Consider the following 14,192-nt stretch of genomic DNA (forward strand, 5'->3'; position numbering starts at 1 on the left):
ACTATGGACTAGACTTTTACAATATTATGCTAGATCCACTATAAACCGGACTCTCACTACCATGTTAGATCCACTTTTACAGGACTCTCACACTATTATGCTAGATCCACTATGGACTGGACTCTCACACTATTATGTTGGATCCACTTTTACTGGACTCTAACACTATTATGTTAGATCCACTAGGGACTGGATTCTCACACTATTATGTTAGATCCACTTTTACTGGACTCTCACACTATTATATTGGATCCACTATGTACTAGACTCTTACTATTATGTTAGATCCACTATGGACTGGATTCTCACACTATTATGCTAGATCTACTATGGACTGGACTCTCACACTATTATGTTAGATCCACAATGGACTGGATCCTCTCACACTATTATGTTAGATCCACTATGTACTAGACTCTCACTATTATGTTAGATTCACTATGGACTGGACTCTCACACTATTATGTTTGGTCCACTATGGACTAGACTTTTACAATATTATGCTAGATCCACTATAAACCGGACTCTCACTACCATGTTAGATCCACTTTTACAGGACTCTCACACTATTATGTTAGATCCACTATGGACTGGACTCTCACACTATTATGTTGGATCCACTTTTACTGGACTCTAACACTATTATGTTAGATCCACTAGGGACTGGATTCTCACACTATTATGTTAGATCCACTTTTACTGGACTCTCACACTATTATATTAGATCCACTATGTACTAGACTCTCACTATTATGCTAGATCCACTATGGACTGGATTCTCACACTATTATGCTAGATCTACTATGGACTGGACTCTCACACTATTATGTTAGATCCACTTTTACTGGACTCTCACACTATTATGTTGGATCCACTATGTACTAGACTCTCACTATTATGTTAGATCCACTATGGACTGGACTCTCACTATTATGTTAGATCCACTATGGACTGGACTCTCACACTATTATGTTAGATCCACAATGGACTGGATCCTCTCACACTATTATGTTAGATCCACTATGTACTAGACTCTCACTATTATGTTAGATCCACTATGGACTGGACTCTCACTATTATGTTAGATCCACTATGGACTGGACTCTCACACTATTATGTTAGATCCACAATGGACTGGATCCTCTCACACTATTATGTTAGATCCACTATGTACTAGACTCTCACTATTATGTTAGATCCACTATGGACTGGACTCTCACTATTATGTTAGATCCACTATGGACTGGACTCTCACACTATTATGTTAGATCCACAATGGACTGGATCCTCTCACACTATTATGTTAGATCCACTATGGACTGGACTCTCACACTATTATGTTAGATCCACAATGGACTGGATCCTCTCACACTATTATGTTAGATCCACTATGGACTGGACTCTCACACTATTATGTTAGATCCACTAGGGACTGAACTCACACTATTATGTTAGATCCACTTTTACTGGACTCTCACACTATTATATTAAATCCACTATGTACTAGACTCTCACTATTATGCTGGATCCACTATGGACTGGACTCTCACACTATTATGTTAGATCCACTTTTACTGGACGCTCACACTATTATATTAAATCCACTATGTACTAGACTCTCACTATTATGCTGGATCCACTATGGACTGGACTCTTACTATTCTGTTAGATCCACTATGGACTGGACTCTCACATTATTATGTTAGATCCACTATGGACTGGACTCTCACATTATTATGTTAGATCAACTATGGACTGGACTCTCACTATTACGTTAGATCCACTATGGACTGGACTCTCACACTATTATGTTAGATCCACTTTTACTGGACTCTCACACTATTATATTAAATCCACTATGTACTAGACTCTCACTATTATGCTGGATCCACTATGGACTGGACTCTTACTATTCTGTTAGATCCACTATGGACTGGACTCTCACATTATTATGTTAGATCCACTATGGACTGGACTCTCACATTATTATGTTAGATCAACTATGGACTGGACTCTCACTATTACGTTAGATCCACTATGGACTGGACTCTCACCATTATGTTAGATCCACTATGGACTGGACTCTCACACTATTATATTAAATCCACTATGTACTAGACTCTCACTATTATGCTGGATCCACTATGGACTGGACTCTTACTATTCTGTTAGATCCACTATGGACTGGACTCTCACATTATTATGTTAGATCCACTATGGACTGGACTCTCTCACTATTATGTTAGATCCACTATGGACTGGACTCTCACACTATTATGTTAGATCCATTATGGACTGGACTCTCACACTATTATAGTTTGGTTTATCACACAACTATTCCAACTAGGCCTACACTGTACTTGTTCTAACAGGTACAACAACGTTTAACTATCTCTTGATAGTAAAAGTTCACCGACTCCCGGTCTTGTTCACAACTTACCGTCAAAGGGAAAGTCACTGATGAGCCGCGCCGGTTCGTAACTGCTGGAAATATCCAAAAAGGACAGAAGCTTGTTCCGGAACTCTCCCAGTTCACCTGTTTCCGTCCCCGCGGCAACAGCCTTAACCCCTGACACCCAAAAAGAGAAGAAAAACACATCAGCTGCTTGTAACCCTCGTATCATTCTTCGGTTTCATGGTTGCCTTTTTTACTGGACCACAGACCTTCTGGCAATGAGTTGAGGTACTGCTTCATCAGGCCTTGGACCCTCTCCAGGTAGAGCTGGATGAGCGTGTTGTGGAACTCCGGGCCCTTGTCGTCCCACATGTAGACGATGTGTTCCAAGTAGGGGATGGCCAGCTCTTTGAAGCCCTCCTTCAGGAAGTTCAGCACCTTGTCCCGGGGTAATGTCTCCACCTCGGTCAGGTCCTCCGTGAAGATCTGAGGGGGAGCCGCGTGGGGGAAAAATTCCGGCGTGTGATTGAAACTCGATGAAAAAAGACTGGAAGTAAGTGATTGAGTGATTTATAGCAGGACATAGCATGAGAGTTTAAACTAGAGATGTCCAATAATGGCTTTTTTGCCGATATTGTCCAACTCTTAATTACTACTATCAACCGATACCGATACATACAGTCGTGGAATTAACACATTGGTAAATGCTAAATGGGTTGTACAAACCCCGTTTCCATATGAGTTGGGAAATTGTGTTAGATGTAAATATAAACAGAATACAAATCATTTTCAACCCATATTCAGTTGAATATGCTACAAAGACAACATATTTGATGTTCAAACTGATAAACATTTTTTTTTTTTGCAAATAATCTTTAACTTTAGAATTTGATGCCAGCAACATGTGACAAAAAAGTTGGGAAAAGTGGCAATAAATACTGATAAAGTAGAGGAATGCTCATCAAACACTTATTTGGAACATCCCACAGGTGTGCAGGCTAATTAGGAACAGGTGGGTGCCATGATTGGGTATAAAAACAGCTTCCCAAAAAATGCTCAGTCTTTCACAAGAAAGGATGGGGCGAGGTACACCCCTTTGTCCACAACTGTGTGAGCAAATAGTCAAACAGTTTAAGAACAACGTTTCTCAAAGTGCAATTGCAGGAAATTTAGGGATTTCAACATCTACGCTCCATAATATCATCAAAAGGTTCTGAGAATCTGGAGAAATCACTCCACGTAAGCGGCATGGCCGGAAACCAACATTGAATGATCGATACCTTCGATCCCTCAGACAGCACTGTATCAAAAACCGACATCAATCTCTAAAGGATATCACCACATGGGCTCAGGATCACTTCAGAAAACCACTGTCACTAAATACAGTTTGTCGCTACATCTGTAAGTGCAAGTTAAAGCTCTACTACGCAAAGCGAAAGCCATTTATCAACAACATCCAGAAATACCGCCGGCTTCTCAGGGCCCGAGATCATCTAAGATGGACTGATGCCAAGTGGAAAAGTGTTCTGTGGTCTGACGAGTTCACATTTCAAATTGTTTTGGGAAATATTCGACATTGTGTCATCCGGACCAAAGGGGAAGCGAACCATCCAGACTGTTATCGACGCAAAGTTAAAAAAACAGCATCTGTGATGGTATGGAGGCGCATTAGTGCCCAAGGCATGGGTAACTTACACATCTGTGAAGGCACCATTAAGGCCGAAAGGTACATACAGGTTTTGGAACAACATATGCTGCCATCTAAGAGCCGTCATTTTCATGGACGCCCCTGCTTATTTCAGCAAGACAATGCCAAGCCACATTCAGCACGTGTTACAACAGCGTGGCTTTGTAAAAAAAGAGTGCGGGTACTTCCCTGGCCCGCCTGCAGTCCAGACTTGTCTCCCATGGAAAATGTGTGAAGCGTAAAATACGACAGCGGAGACCCCGGACTGTTGAAGGACTGAAGCTCTACATAAAACAAGAATGGGAAAGAATTCCACTTTCAAAGCTTCAACAATTAGTTTCCTCACTTCCCAAACGTTTATTGAGTGTTATTAAAAGAAAAGGTGATGTAACACAGTGGTGAACATGCCCTTTCCCAACTACTTTGGCACGTGTTGCAGCCATGAAATTCTATTGTTTGTAAAAGAAAAAGAAAAATTTATGAGTTTTAACATCGAATATGTTGTCTTTGTAGTGCATTCAACTGAATATGGGTTGAAAAGGATTTGCAAATCATTGTATTCTGTTTATATTTACATCTAACACAATATCCCAACTCATATGGAAACGCAGTTTGTATATACATATATATATATATACACACACACATATACATATACACACACATACAGTACACACACACATATATATATATATGTATATATATATTCTTTGCGCACTAATTGACTGAAAGAGCACGCACTTGGCGCAGTGATGTCATGTTATCTATGGAAAAATGAGTTTCAAGAATAGTAACGCCGGGCGCATATAATTATGTCAAAATAATGGCACTATCATTTACTTCATTTAAGAATATTTTTCAACATACTGAGGAAAAAAGGTCTCATATAGTTTTTTTTCTCCCAAGAAAAGTGAACTTGCTATTAGTGAGACTATACTTATTTTAAGGTATTTTGAGGTTAATTGAGGCTAGCTAATTTTAATTGTTTCGGAAAGTCTTGACAAGCCAAATTGTATTTTCTATTGGCGGATAATTTTGCTTAGTTCAAGTAAAATACCCCTTAGTTTTTGTTTCTTGTTTTTGAACACTCGGATAAGCGGAAGAAGATGGATGGATGGACGGATGGGTTTTTGAACACTGACTTTTTGCAGTGTAGTTTTTACCACTGGATCATCAAAAACCGTACTCATTTCGGGATAAAACATAGTGGTTGGCAGGTACGGCAAAGAGAGGGATTAAGACTTTAACACATAATAATGTCGGAAAAAAATGAAGAAAAACTGAAAATAACCGTTTATATTTTTACAGATTAAAAAAGATGGATTTCCGTCTATAGACGGAAAAATCCCAAGCTTGAAGATTGCAAGCAATGTGACAAAACCACGTAACGCACCTTTAGCCCGTCTTCAGGGCAGATCTTCAGGACCCAGGGAGAAAATTCGAAGATCATTCCCAGATTCTCGACACCTGTGTGAGGAAAGAAAGAATACTAAACAACCAGCGAATGAAAGGATGCCATGTCAGCTGCACAAGCAGATTATTTACTGAGGACGTCAGCAAACAACCAACAATCGCATTGGAAATGACATTTGTGGCGCCCCCTATGTGTCATGTTTAAAAGACCCTTGAAAATGTCGAGGCATACATTTAATACACATTTTCTCCAAGTTTTATAATCTAGTGTTTCTCATACATTTAAAGGGGAACATTATCACCAGACCTATGTAAGCGTCAATATATACCTTGATGGTGCAGAAAAAAGACCATGTATTTTTTTAATCGATTTTCGAACTCTAAATGGGTGAATTTTGGCAGATTAAACACCTTTCTGTTTATCGGTCTTTTAGTGATGACGTCAGAATGTGACGTCACCAAGGTAATACACCCGCCATTTTCATTTTCACATTACAAACACCGGGTCTCAGCTCTGTTATTTTCCGTTTTTTCGACTATTTTTTGGAACCTTGGAGACATCATGCCTCGTCGGTGTGTTGTCGGAGGGTGTAACAACACTAACAGGGAGGGATTCAAGTTGCACCACTGGCAAGAAATCTGTCGCCAGACCCCCATTGAATTTGCCAGTGTCTGCTGGCGATGCTAAGACAGACATGGCACAGAGATGTATGGATAACCTGCAGATGCATTTGCAACGATTAAGTCAACGAAATCACAAAGGTGAGTTTTGTTGATGTTGACTTATGTGCTAATCAGACATATTTGGTCACGGCATGACTGCCGGCTAATCGATGCTAACATGCTATTTACGCTAGCTGTATGTACATTTGAAACTAGATACCCACATTTAATACGAAACAAACACTTACCAATCGACGGATTTAAGTTGCTCCAGTGTCTCAAGATGCGAAAGTCCTGATCGTTTGGTCCGCACATTTTACCGGCGATGCTACTAAGGCAGCCATGCTATGGGCCACTTCATTAGGTACACCCACGCTATGGCCGAATAGCGTCAATAGCTATTCGCTCAATAGCTTCATTTTCGTTTTCGCTATCTGCCTCCATACTCCGACCATCTGTTTCAATACATGCGTAATCTGTTGAATATCGCTTAAGCCGCTGAAATCCGAGTCTGAATCCGAGCTAATGTCGCTATATCTTACTGTGCTATTCGCCATTGTTTGTTTACATTGGCAGCACTCTATGACGTCACATTGAAATGGACAGTCGCATCGCAAATAGCGAAAATCAAGAACTTTAAAGCTTTTTTTAGGGATATTCCGGGAGGTGTAACATTTAGAAAAAAAATTCAAAAAATAAAACAAGCCACTGGGAACTGATTTTTATTGTTTTTAACCCTTTTGAAATTGTGATAATGTTCCCCTTTAATAATTTGCAGGGGGCCAGCCACAAATAGATAAATTTAGCGCAATCTTGCTATTTAACACACTATAATGGGACTACCGTATTTCCATGAATTGCAGCCGGGTATATAGTACGCGCCTGTCTTGAATTACTGCCGGGTCAAACTCGTTTCGCAAAATAATTAGCGCGTGCTTAGTATTACCGCCGGGTCAAATGCGTTTCACAAAATATTATTTTTATTAGCGCATGTTTAGAATATCCGCCGGGTCAAACTTGTTTCGCAAAATATTATTTTTATAAACACATGTCTAGAATTTCCGCCGAGTCAAACTCGTTTCGCCAAATAATTAGCATATGCCTAGAATTTCCACCGGGTCAAACTAGTCACGTCACGAGTGACACTTCACCCCTCATCATTTTCAAAATGGAGGAGACTGATTTCAATAATTTCAAATCGCATAAAGGGAAGAAGATTAAGAGCTATTCAGTAGGATTTAAGGTCCAAGCTATTGAATATGCTAAAAAGAACAGTAAGCAGCAATGTTTTATTAATATACCGTAGCCGCGTGTGTCAAATATGAGTCATTAAATGACTCCCGCCTCCTGGTGGTAGAGGGCGCTAGTGATCCTTCCAACGACTACTCGGCTGCAGAAGAAGTGACAACAGGCAGCAAGAGTGAGCAGCGATCGTAAATTTTTTCCTCTGGCTTGCACTTTTAACATGGATGATTACATATCTAAAAAAAACGTTTTCTAAACTGGACTTTCAATCGAAGCAGGAGGTAATAAAGGAAGCTCTCCATCGAGATAGAGAGACTTTTAAAACTGAAGAAAGATAAGGAAGACTTCTATAAACAAGTTATCAATGCTTTTGATCAGAAGGAGCTGCGCATGGACTTCATTTATAAGTAAGGGTAAGACCATAAAAACGTATTTTTTTATTAAATGTGCTTTTCATGATGGTATCCTTACATCACACTCAAATTTATAAGCGCAGGCCTAAATTTACCGCATGCTAAAGTCGAGAAGTCTGGACGTGCCTGTTTGAAACATATTTTCTTGTGTGTATAGGAAAATACTAGCCTGTTTTTGACACAGTGTCACCTATTTGTGTGCAGCAGTTGAGGAGACAGTTTTCCATGTGCAGTACATCTGAGGGCCGACTTAATCCCACAATCAATCATAACGACTTCTAAAGACTTTCCCCTCACCAAATCCCACCGACAAATCAAGCGTATGCATCAAGGAATAAGTAGGAGACAGACAGGAGTGGGGGGCTTGGCTGTGGAAGCTCACCCAGCCTCTGGAGGTACTGCACGGTGCGCTCGTGGCCCTTGAGAGGAGAGTTGGCCTTGGTGGACTGATCCAGCAGGACCTGCAAAGCTGAGAGGGGCGAGCAAGACCCGGTGAGGAAGGCAAACATTGTCATCTGCTCTGCGTTACAGAACAATAACACCATATAACTGGCAGAGGGGCTGGGGAGGCATGACTTGCCACCAGCGAGGCGCTGGAGGCCGAAGGTTGGACTGGAGTCTGAATTAAAAACAGGGGAAAAAAAGCCAGGAGCTCAGTAGCTGTGGCCAGGAAACAAAAACTATGAGGCAAAAGTGCTGTTGCTGGTGGAAGGAAAACCCCCGTGAGAGCACACAATGCTCGCCATGGCTTCCATCCAGATGTGACCTATCTAAGACTACATGTGACCAATCTAAGTCTAAGACTACATGTGACCATTCTAAGTCTAAGACTACATGTGACCAATCTAATTCTTACAATAGATGTGACCAATTTAAGTCTAAGACTACATGTGACCAATCTAAGTCTAAGACTACATGTGACCAATCTAAGTCTAAGACTTCATGTGACCGATCTAAGTCTGAGGTCTAAGACTAGATGTGACCAATCTAAGTCTAAGACTACATGTGACCATTCTAATTCTTAGACTACATGTGACCATTCTAAGTCTAAGGCTCGATGTGAACAATCTAAGTCTAAGACTACATGTAACCAATCTAAGTCTAAGACTAGATGTGACCAATCTAAGACTACATGTGACCAATCTAAGTCTAAGACTACATGTGACCAATCTAAGTGTAAGACTACATGTGACCAATCTAAGTCTAAGACTACATGTGACCAATCTAAGTCTAAGACTATATGTAACCAATCTAAGTCTAAGACTAGATGTGACCAATCTAAGTCTAAGACTAGATGTGACCAATCTAAGTCTAAGACTACATGTGACCAATCTAAGACTAAGACTACATGTGACCAATCTAAGTCTAAGACTAGACGTGACCAATCTAACACAAAGACTACATGTGACCAATCTAAGACTAGATGTGACCAATCTAAGACTAAGACTACATGTGACCGACCTAAGCCTGAGGTCTAAGACTAGATGTGACCAATCTAAGACTATGTTTAAGACTAGATGTGACCAATCTAAGACTAAGACTACATGTGACCGATCTAAGTCTAAGGTCTAAGACTAGATGTGACCAATCTAAGACTATGTCTAAGACTAGATGTGACCAATCTAAGACTATGTCTAAGACTAGATGTGACCAATCTAAGACTAAGACTACATGTGACGAATCTAAGACTAGATCTGACCAATGTAAGACTAAGACTAGATGTGACCAATCTAAGACTACATGTGACCAATCTAAGACTAAATGTGACCAATCTATGTTTAAGGTCTAAGACTAGATGTGACCAATCCAAGACTAAGACTACATGTGACGAATCTAAGACTAGATCTGACCAATGTAAGACTAAGACTAGATGTGACCAATCTAAGACTAAGACTACATGTGACCAATCTAAGACTAGATGTGACCAATCTAAGTCTAAGAATCGATGTGACCAATCTAAGACTAAGGTCTTAGACTAGATGTGACCAATCTAAGACGAGACTACATGTGACCAAAGACTAGATGTGACCAATCTAAGACTACATGTGATCAATCTAAGTCTAAGACTACATGTGACCAAAATAATTCTAAGATTCGATGTGACCAGTCCAAGTCTAAGGTCAAAGACTAGATGTGACCAATCTAAGACTAGAAGTGACCAATCTAAATTTAAGACTAGAAGTGTCCAATCTAAGTCTAAGACTACATGTGACCAATTTAAATCTAAGGTCTAAGACTAGATGTGACCAATTTAAGTCTAAGGTCTAAGACTAGATGTGACCAATATAAGTCTAAATCTAAGACTAGATGTGACCAATCTAAGTCTAAGACTACATACGGGGCTGGAGGGCGAGGACTGGACTAGAGTCTGAATTAAAAACAGAAAAAAAAAAGCAGGCGCTCAGCAGCCTTGGCCAGGAAACAAAAACCATGAGGCAAAAGTGCTGCTGCTGGTGGAAGGAAAACCCCCGTGAGAACAAACAATGCTCGCCATGGCTTCCATCCAAACACAAAAGCTGGCATCTATTAAAATGAGTCAATGTCACATCCATCAGGACAAACTGCAAGCAGACGGCACTCTCGCTCTCAGGGGCACGCATCCAAGTCAAGAACTGCATGAAGGACTATGACTGGCATCCTGAACATTGATACCATCAACAGTCAGCGTTGTTGTCTTGCAGGTATTTCTCCTGAGGTGGTGGCCTACCTTTCTGGTGCAGGCCCTTCTTCTCGTAGAGGATGATGAGCTCGCTGTACTTGTGCGCCTTCTTCAGGACGTATTCGCTCTCCTCGATGTGGCAGTGGTTGTTCTCCAGGCGCAGCAGGGGCGACACCAGGGCCACGTTGGTCTAAAGCCGCACAATCAGCACAAGAACCTTAGAGCCGGGTTCCCGAGCAACGTTTGTTTGTACACAACCAAGATTGGAAGCAGGGGACCTCACACGTGTTTGTTTGGTGTCCTGATGTGAGACCCTTGGATTGGACCGGTGTCTGGAAACTTACGTTTTCTGTCTTGGGGCATTCAATCCATCGCAACTAGAACAGACTAGATGTGACCAATCTAAGTCTAAGACTACATGTGACAAATCTGAGTCCAAGACTAGATGTGACCAATCTAAGACTAAAGCTACATGTGACCAATCGAAGTATAAGACTACATGTGACAAATCTACGTCTAAGACTACATGTGACCAATCTACGTCTAAGACTACATGTGACCAATCTAAGACTAGATGTGACCAATCTAAGACTAAAGTTACATGTGACCAATCGAAGTCTAAGACTACATGTGACCAATCTAAGACAAGATGTGACCAATCTAAGACTAAAGTTACATGTGACCAATCGAAGTCTAAGACTACATGTGACCAATCTAAGTCTAAGCCTACATGTGACCAATCTAAGTCTAAGACAAGATGTGACCAATCTAAGTCCAAGACCAGATGTGACCAATCTAAGTCCAAGACTACATGTGACCAATCTAAGACTAGATGTGACCAATCTAAGAGTAGATGTGACCAATCTAAGATTAAGACTACATGTGACCAATCTAAGTCTAAAACTAGATGTGACCAATCTAAGACTAAGACTACATGTGACCAATCTAAGTCTAACACTAGATGTGACCAATTTAAGACTAGATGTGACCAATCTAAGTCTAGATGTGACCAATCTAAGTCTAGATGTGACCAATCTAAGTCTAAGACTAGATGTGACCAATCTAAGTCTAAGACTAGATGTGACCAGTCTAAGTCTAAGACTAGATGTGACCAATCGAAGTCTAAGACTACATGTGACCAATCTAAGTCTAAGACAAGATGTGACCAATCTAAGTCCAAGACCAGATGTGACCAATCTAAGTCTAAGATTACATGTGACCAATCTAAGACTAGATGTGACCAATATAAGTCTAAGACTACATGTGACCAATCTAAGAGTAGATGTGACCAATCTAAGATTAAGACTACATGTGACCAATCTAAGACTAAGACTACATGTGACCAATTTAAGTCTAACACTAGATGTGACCAATTTAAGACTAGATGTGACCAATCTAAGTCTAGATGTGACCAATCTAAGTCTAAGACTAGATGTGACCAATCTAAGTCCAAGACTAGATGTGACCAATCTAAGTCTAAGACTACATGTAACCAATCTAAGACTAAGACTACATGTGACCAATCTACGTCTAAGACTAGATGTGACCAATCTAAGTCTATGACTAGATGTGACCAATCTAAATCTATGACTAGATGTGACCAATCTAAGACTAAGACTACATGTGACCAATCTAAGTCTAACACTAGATGTGACGAATTTAAGACTAGATGTGACCAATCTAAGTCTAGATGTGACCAATCTAAGTCTAAGACTAGATGTGACCAATCTAAGTCTAAGACTAGATGTGACCAATCTAAGACTAAGACTACATGTAACCAATCTAAGACTAAGACTACATGTGACCAATCTACGTCTAAGACTAGATGTGACCAATCTAAGTCTATGACTAGATGTGACCAATCTAAATCTATGACTAGATGTGACCAATCTAAGACTAAGACTACATGTAACCAATCTAAGTCCAAGACTACATGTGACCGATCTAACTCTAAGACTAGATGTGACCAATGTAAGTCTAAGACTAGATGTGACCAATCTAAGTCTAAGACTACATGTGACCAATCGAAGTCTAAGACTACATGTGACCAATCGAAGTCTAAGACTACATGTGACCAATCGAAGTCAAAGACTAGATGTGTCCAATCTAAGACTAGATTTGACCAATCTAAGACTAGATTTGACCAATCTAAGACTAAGACTACATGTAACCAATCTAAGTCTATGACTAGATGTGACCAATTTAAGTCTATGACTAGATGCGACCAATCTAAGTCCAAGACTAGCTGTGACCAATCTAAGTCTAAGACTAGATGTGACCAATCTAAGACTAAGACTACATGTAACCAATCTAAGACTAAGACTACATGTGACCAATCTACGTCTAAGACTACATGTGACCAATCGGATTCAAAGACTAGATGTGACCAATCTAAGACTAGATTTGACCAATCTAATACTAGACTTGACCAATCTAAGACTAAGACTACATGTAACCAATCTAAGTCTAAGACTAGATGTGACCAATTTAAGTCTATGACTAGATGTGACCAATCTAAGTCTATGACTAGATGTGACCAATCTAAGTCTATGACTAGATGTGACCAATCTAAGTCTATGACTAGATGTGACCAATCTAAGTCTATGACTAGATGTGACCAATCTAAGACTAAGACTAGCTAGATGTGACCAATCTAAGTCTAAGACTACATGTGACCAATCTAAGTCTCTGATCAAAAACTGATGAAGTCTACTTGGATGAGAGGTGAAAAGTCTTCCAGGACAAAGCGAGAAGTCCAGTTGTGATGGATTGAATGCCCCGAGAGGACAAGCACCAGGATTAATGACAACCTTCATGGACTTAGAGATGTTCAATTCAAAGACACCAATATCAAAGTTATACCCAAAAAAGGCTTGACATATCTCACTTTGCATCTAATAAGTTCATATCACACGTTACATTCTTGTCTAATTTGCACATGATTGGATTCTACAGAAGAATATTAATTTCTTATATTTAAACTGAAGCTAGCTCTCCAATCAGCTAAATGGTGACGTTTTGCTGAATTTGCTGAGGAATTTGTGAAACCGAAATCAAACAATACAAAAAGAATGCCATTGTAAGTTTATAATACTAATACAGACATTGAAAACAAGTTTGACAGTCCTGATCAAGCTCCTACGGCTGTCTCCAGTCAAGGTCTCTGATCTACTATGTGTGGTAAACCACTGGAGCTATCAAACTACATCGCAGGAAAGATCCTAGGATGACCAGGTCAGGGATTGAGAAGAGTGCTGGTAGGAAAGAGTGCTTACGTGCAGGTAACATTTCAGCAGGGTGGTGTCGATGATCTGCAGGAGCTTCTTGCGGCTCTTAATGGTGGGCGTGCCCTCCATCAGCGGCGACGTGGTGGACGGGTCGGAGTCGTTGAGCTGCTTCACCAAGTGGCTGCGTTTCTGTGAAGAAGAAGATGAAGAAGAAGTAGGTGAAGAAGAAGGTGAAGGTGAAGAAGAAGAAGAAAAGGGTGAAGGTGAAGATGAAGAAGAAGGTGAAGAAGAAAAAGAAGTAGAGGAAAAAGCTGAAGAAGAAGAAGAAGCTGAAGAAGGTGAAGAAGAAGAATAAGAAGAAGAAGAAGGTGGAGAAGAAGATGTAAAGAATGTGAAGAAGAAGAAGATGGTGGAAAAGATGAAGAAGGTGAAGAAGAAGTAGAGGAAAAAGCTGAAGAAGGACAAGAAGGTGAAGAAGAACAAGAAGCTG

At 40.3% G+C, this 14,192-nt stretch overlaps 1 protein-coding gene across 2 annotated transcripts in view; it reads right to left on the reverse strand.

Moving 5' to 3' along the window:
• Positions 1 to 14,192, reverse strand: part of vps39 (VPS39 subunit of HOPS complex) — a 56,328-nt gene that overhangs the window by 17,499 nt on the left and 24,637 nt on the right. For both annotated transcript variants that reach the window (XM_061886909.1, XM_061886908.1), the window contains exons 13-18: positions 13,751 to 13,891; positions 10,524 to 10,665; positions 8,199 to 8,285; positions 5,476 to 5,549; positions 2,665 to 2,881; positions 2,441 to 2,569 (exon numbers count right to left, since the gene is read on the reverse strand). In XM_061886909.1, coding sequence (XP_061742893.1) covers positions 2,441 to 2,569; positions 2,665 to 2,881; positions 5,476 to 5,549; positions 8,199 to 8,285; positions 10,524 to 10,665; positions 13,751 to 13,891 — 790 coding nt within the window. The remainder of the gene's footprint in view (positions 1 to 2,440; positions 2,570 to 2,664; positions 2,882 to 5,475; positions 5,550 to 8,198; positions 8,286 to 10,523; positions 10,666 to 13,750; positions 13,892 to 14,192) is intronic.

This window comes from Nerophis ophidion, linkage group LG24, assembly GCF_033978795.1.
Source record: "Nerophis ophidion isolate RoL-2023_Sa linkage group LG24, RoL_Noph_v1.0, whole genome shotgun sequence".
NCBI classification, from domain to species: Eukaryota; Metazoa; Chordata; class Actinopteri; order Syngnathiformes; family Syngnathidae; genus Nerophis; species Nerophis ophidion.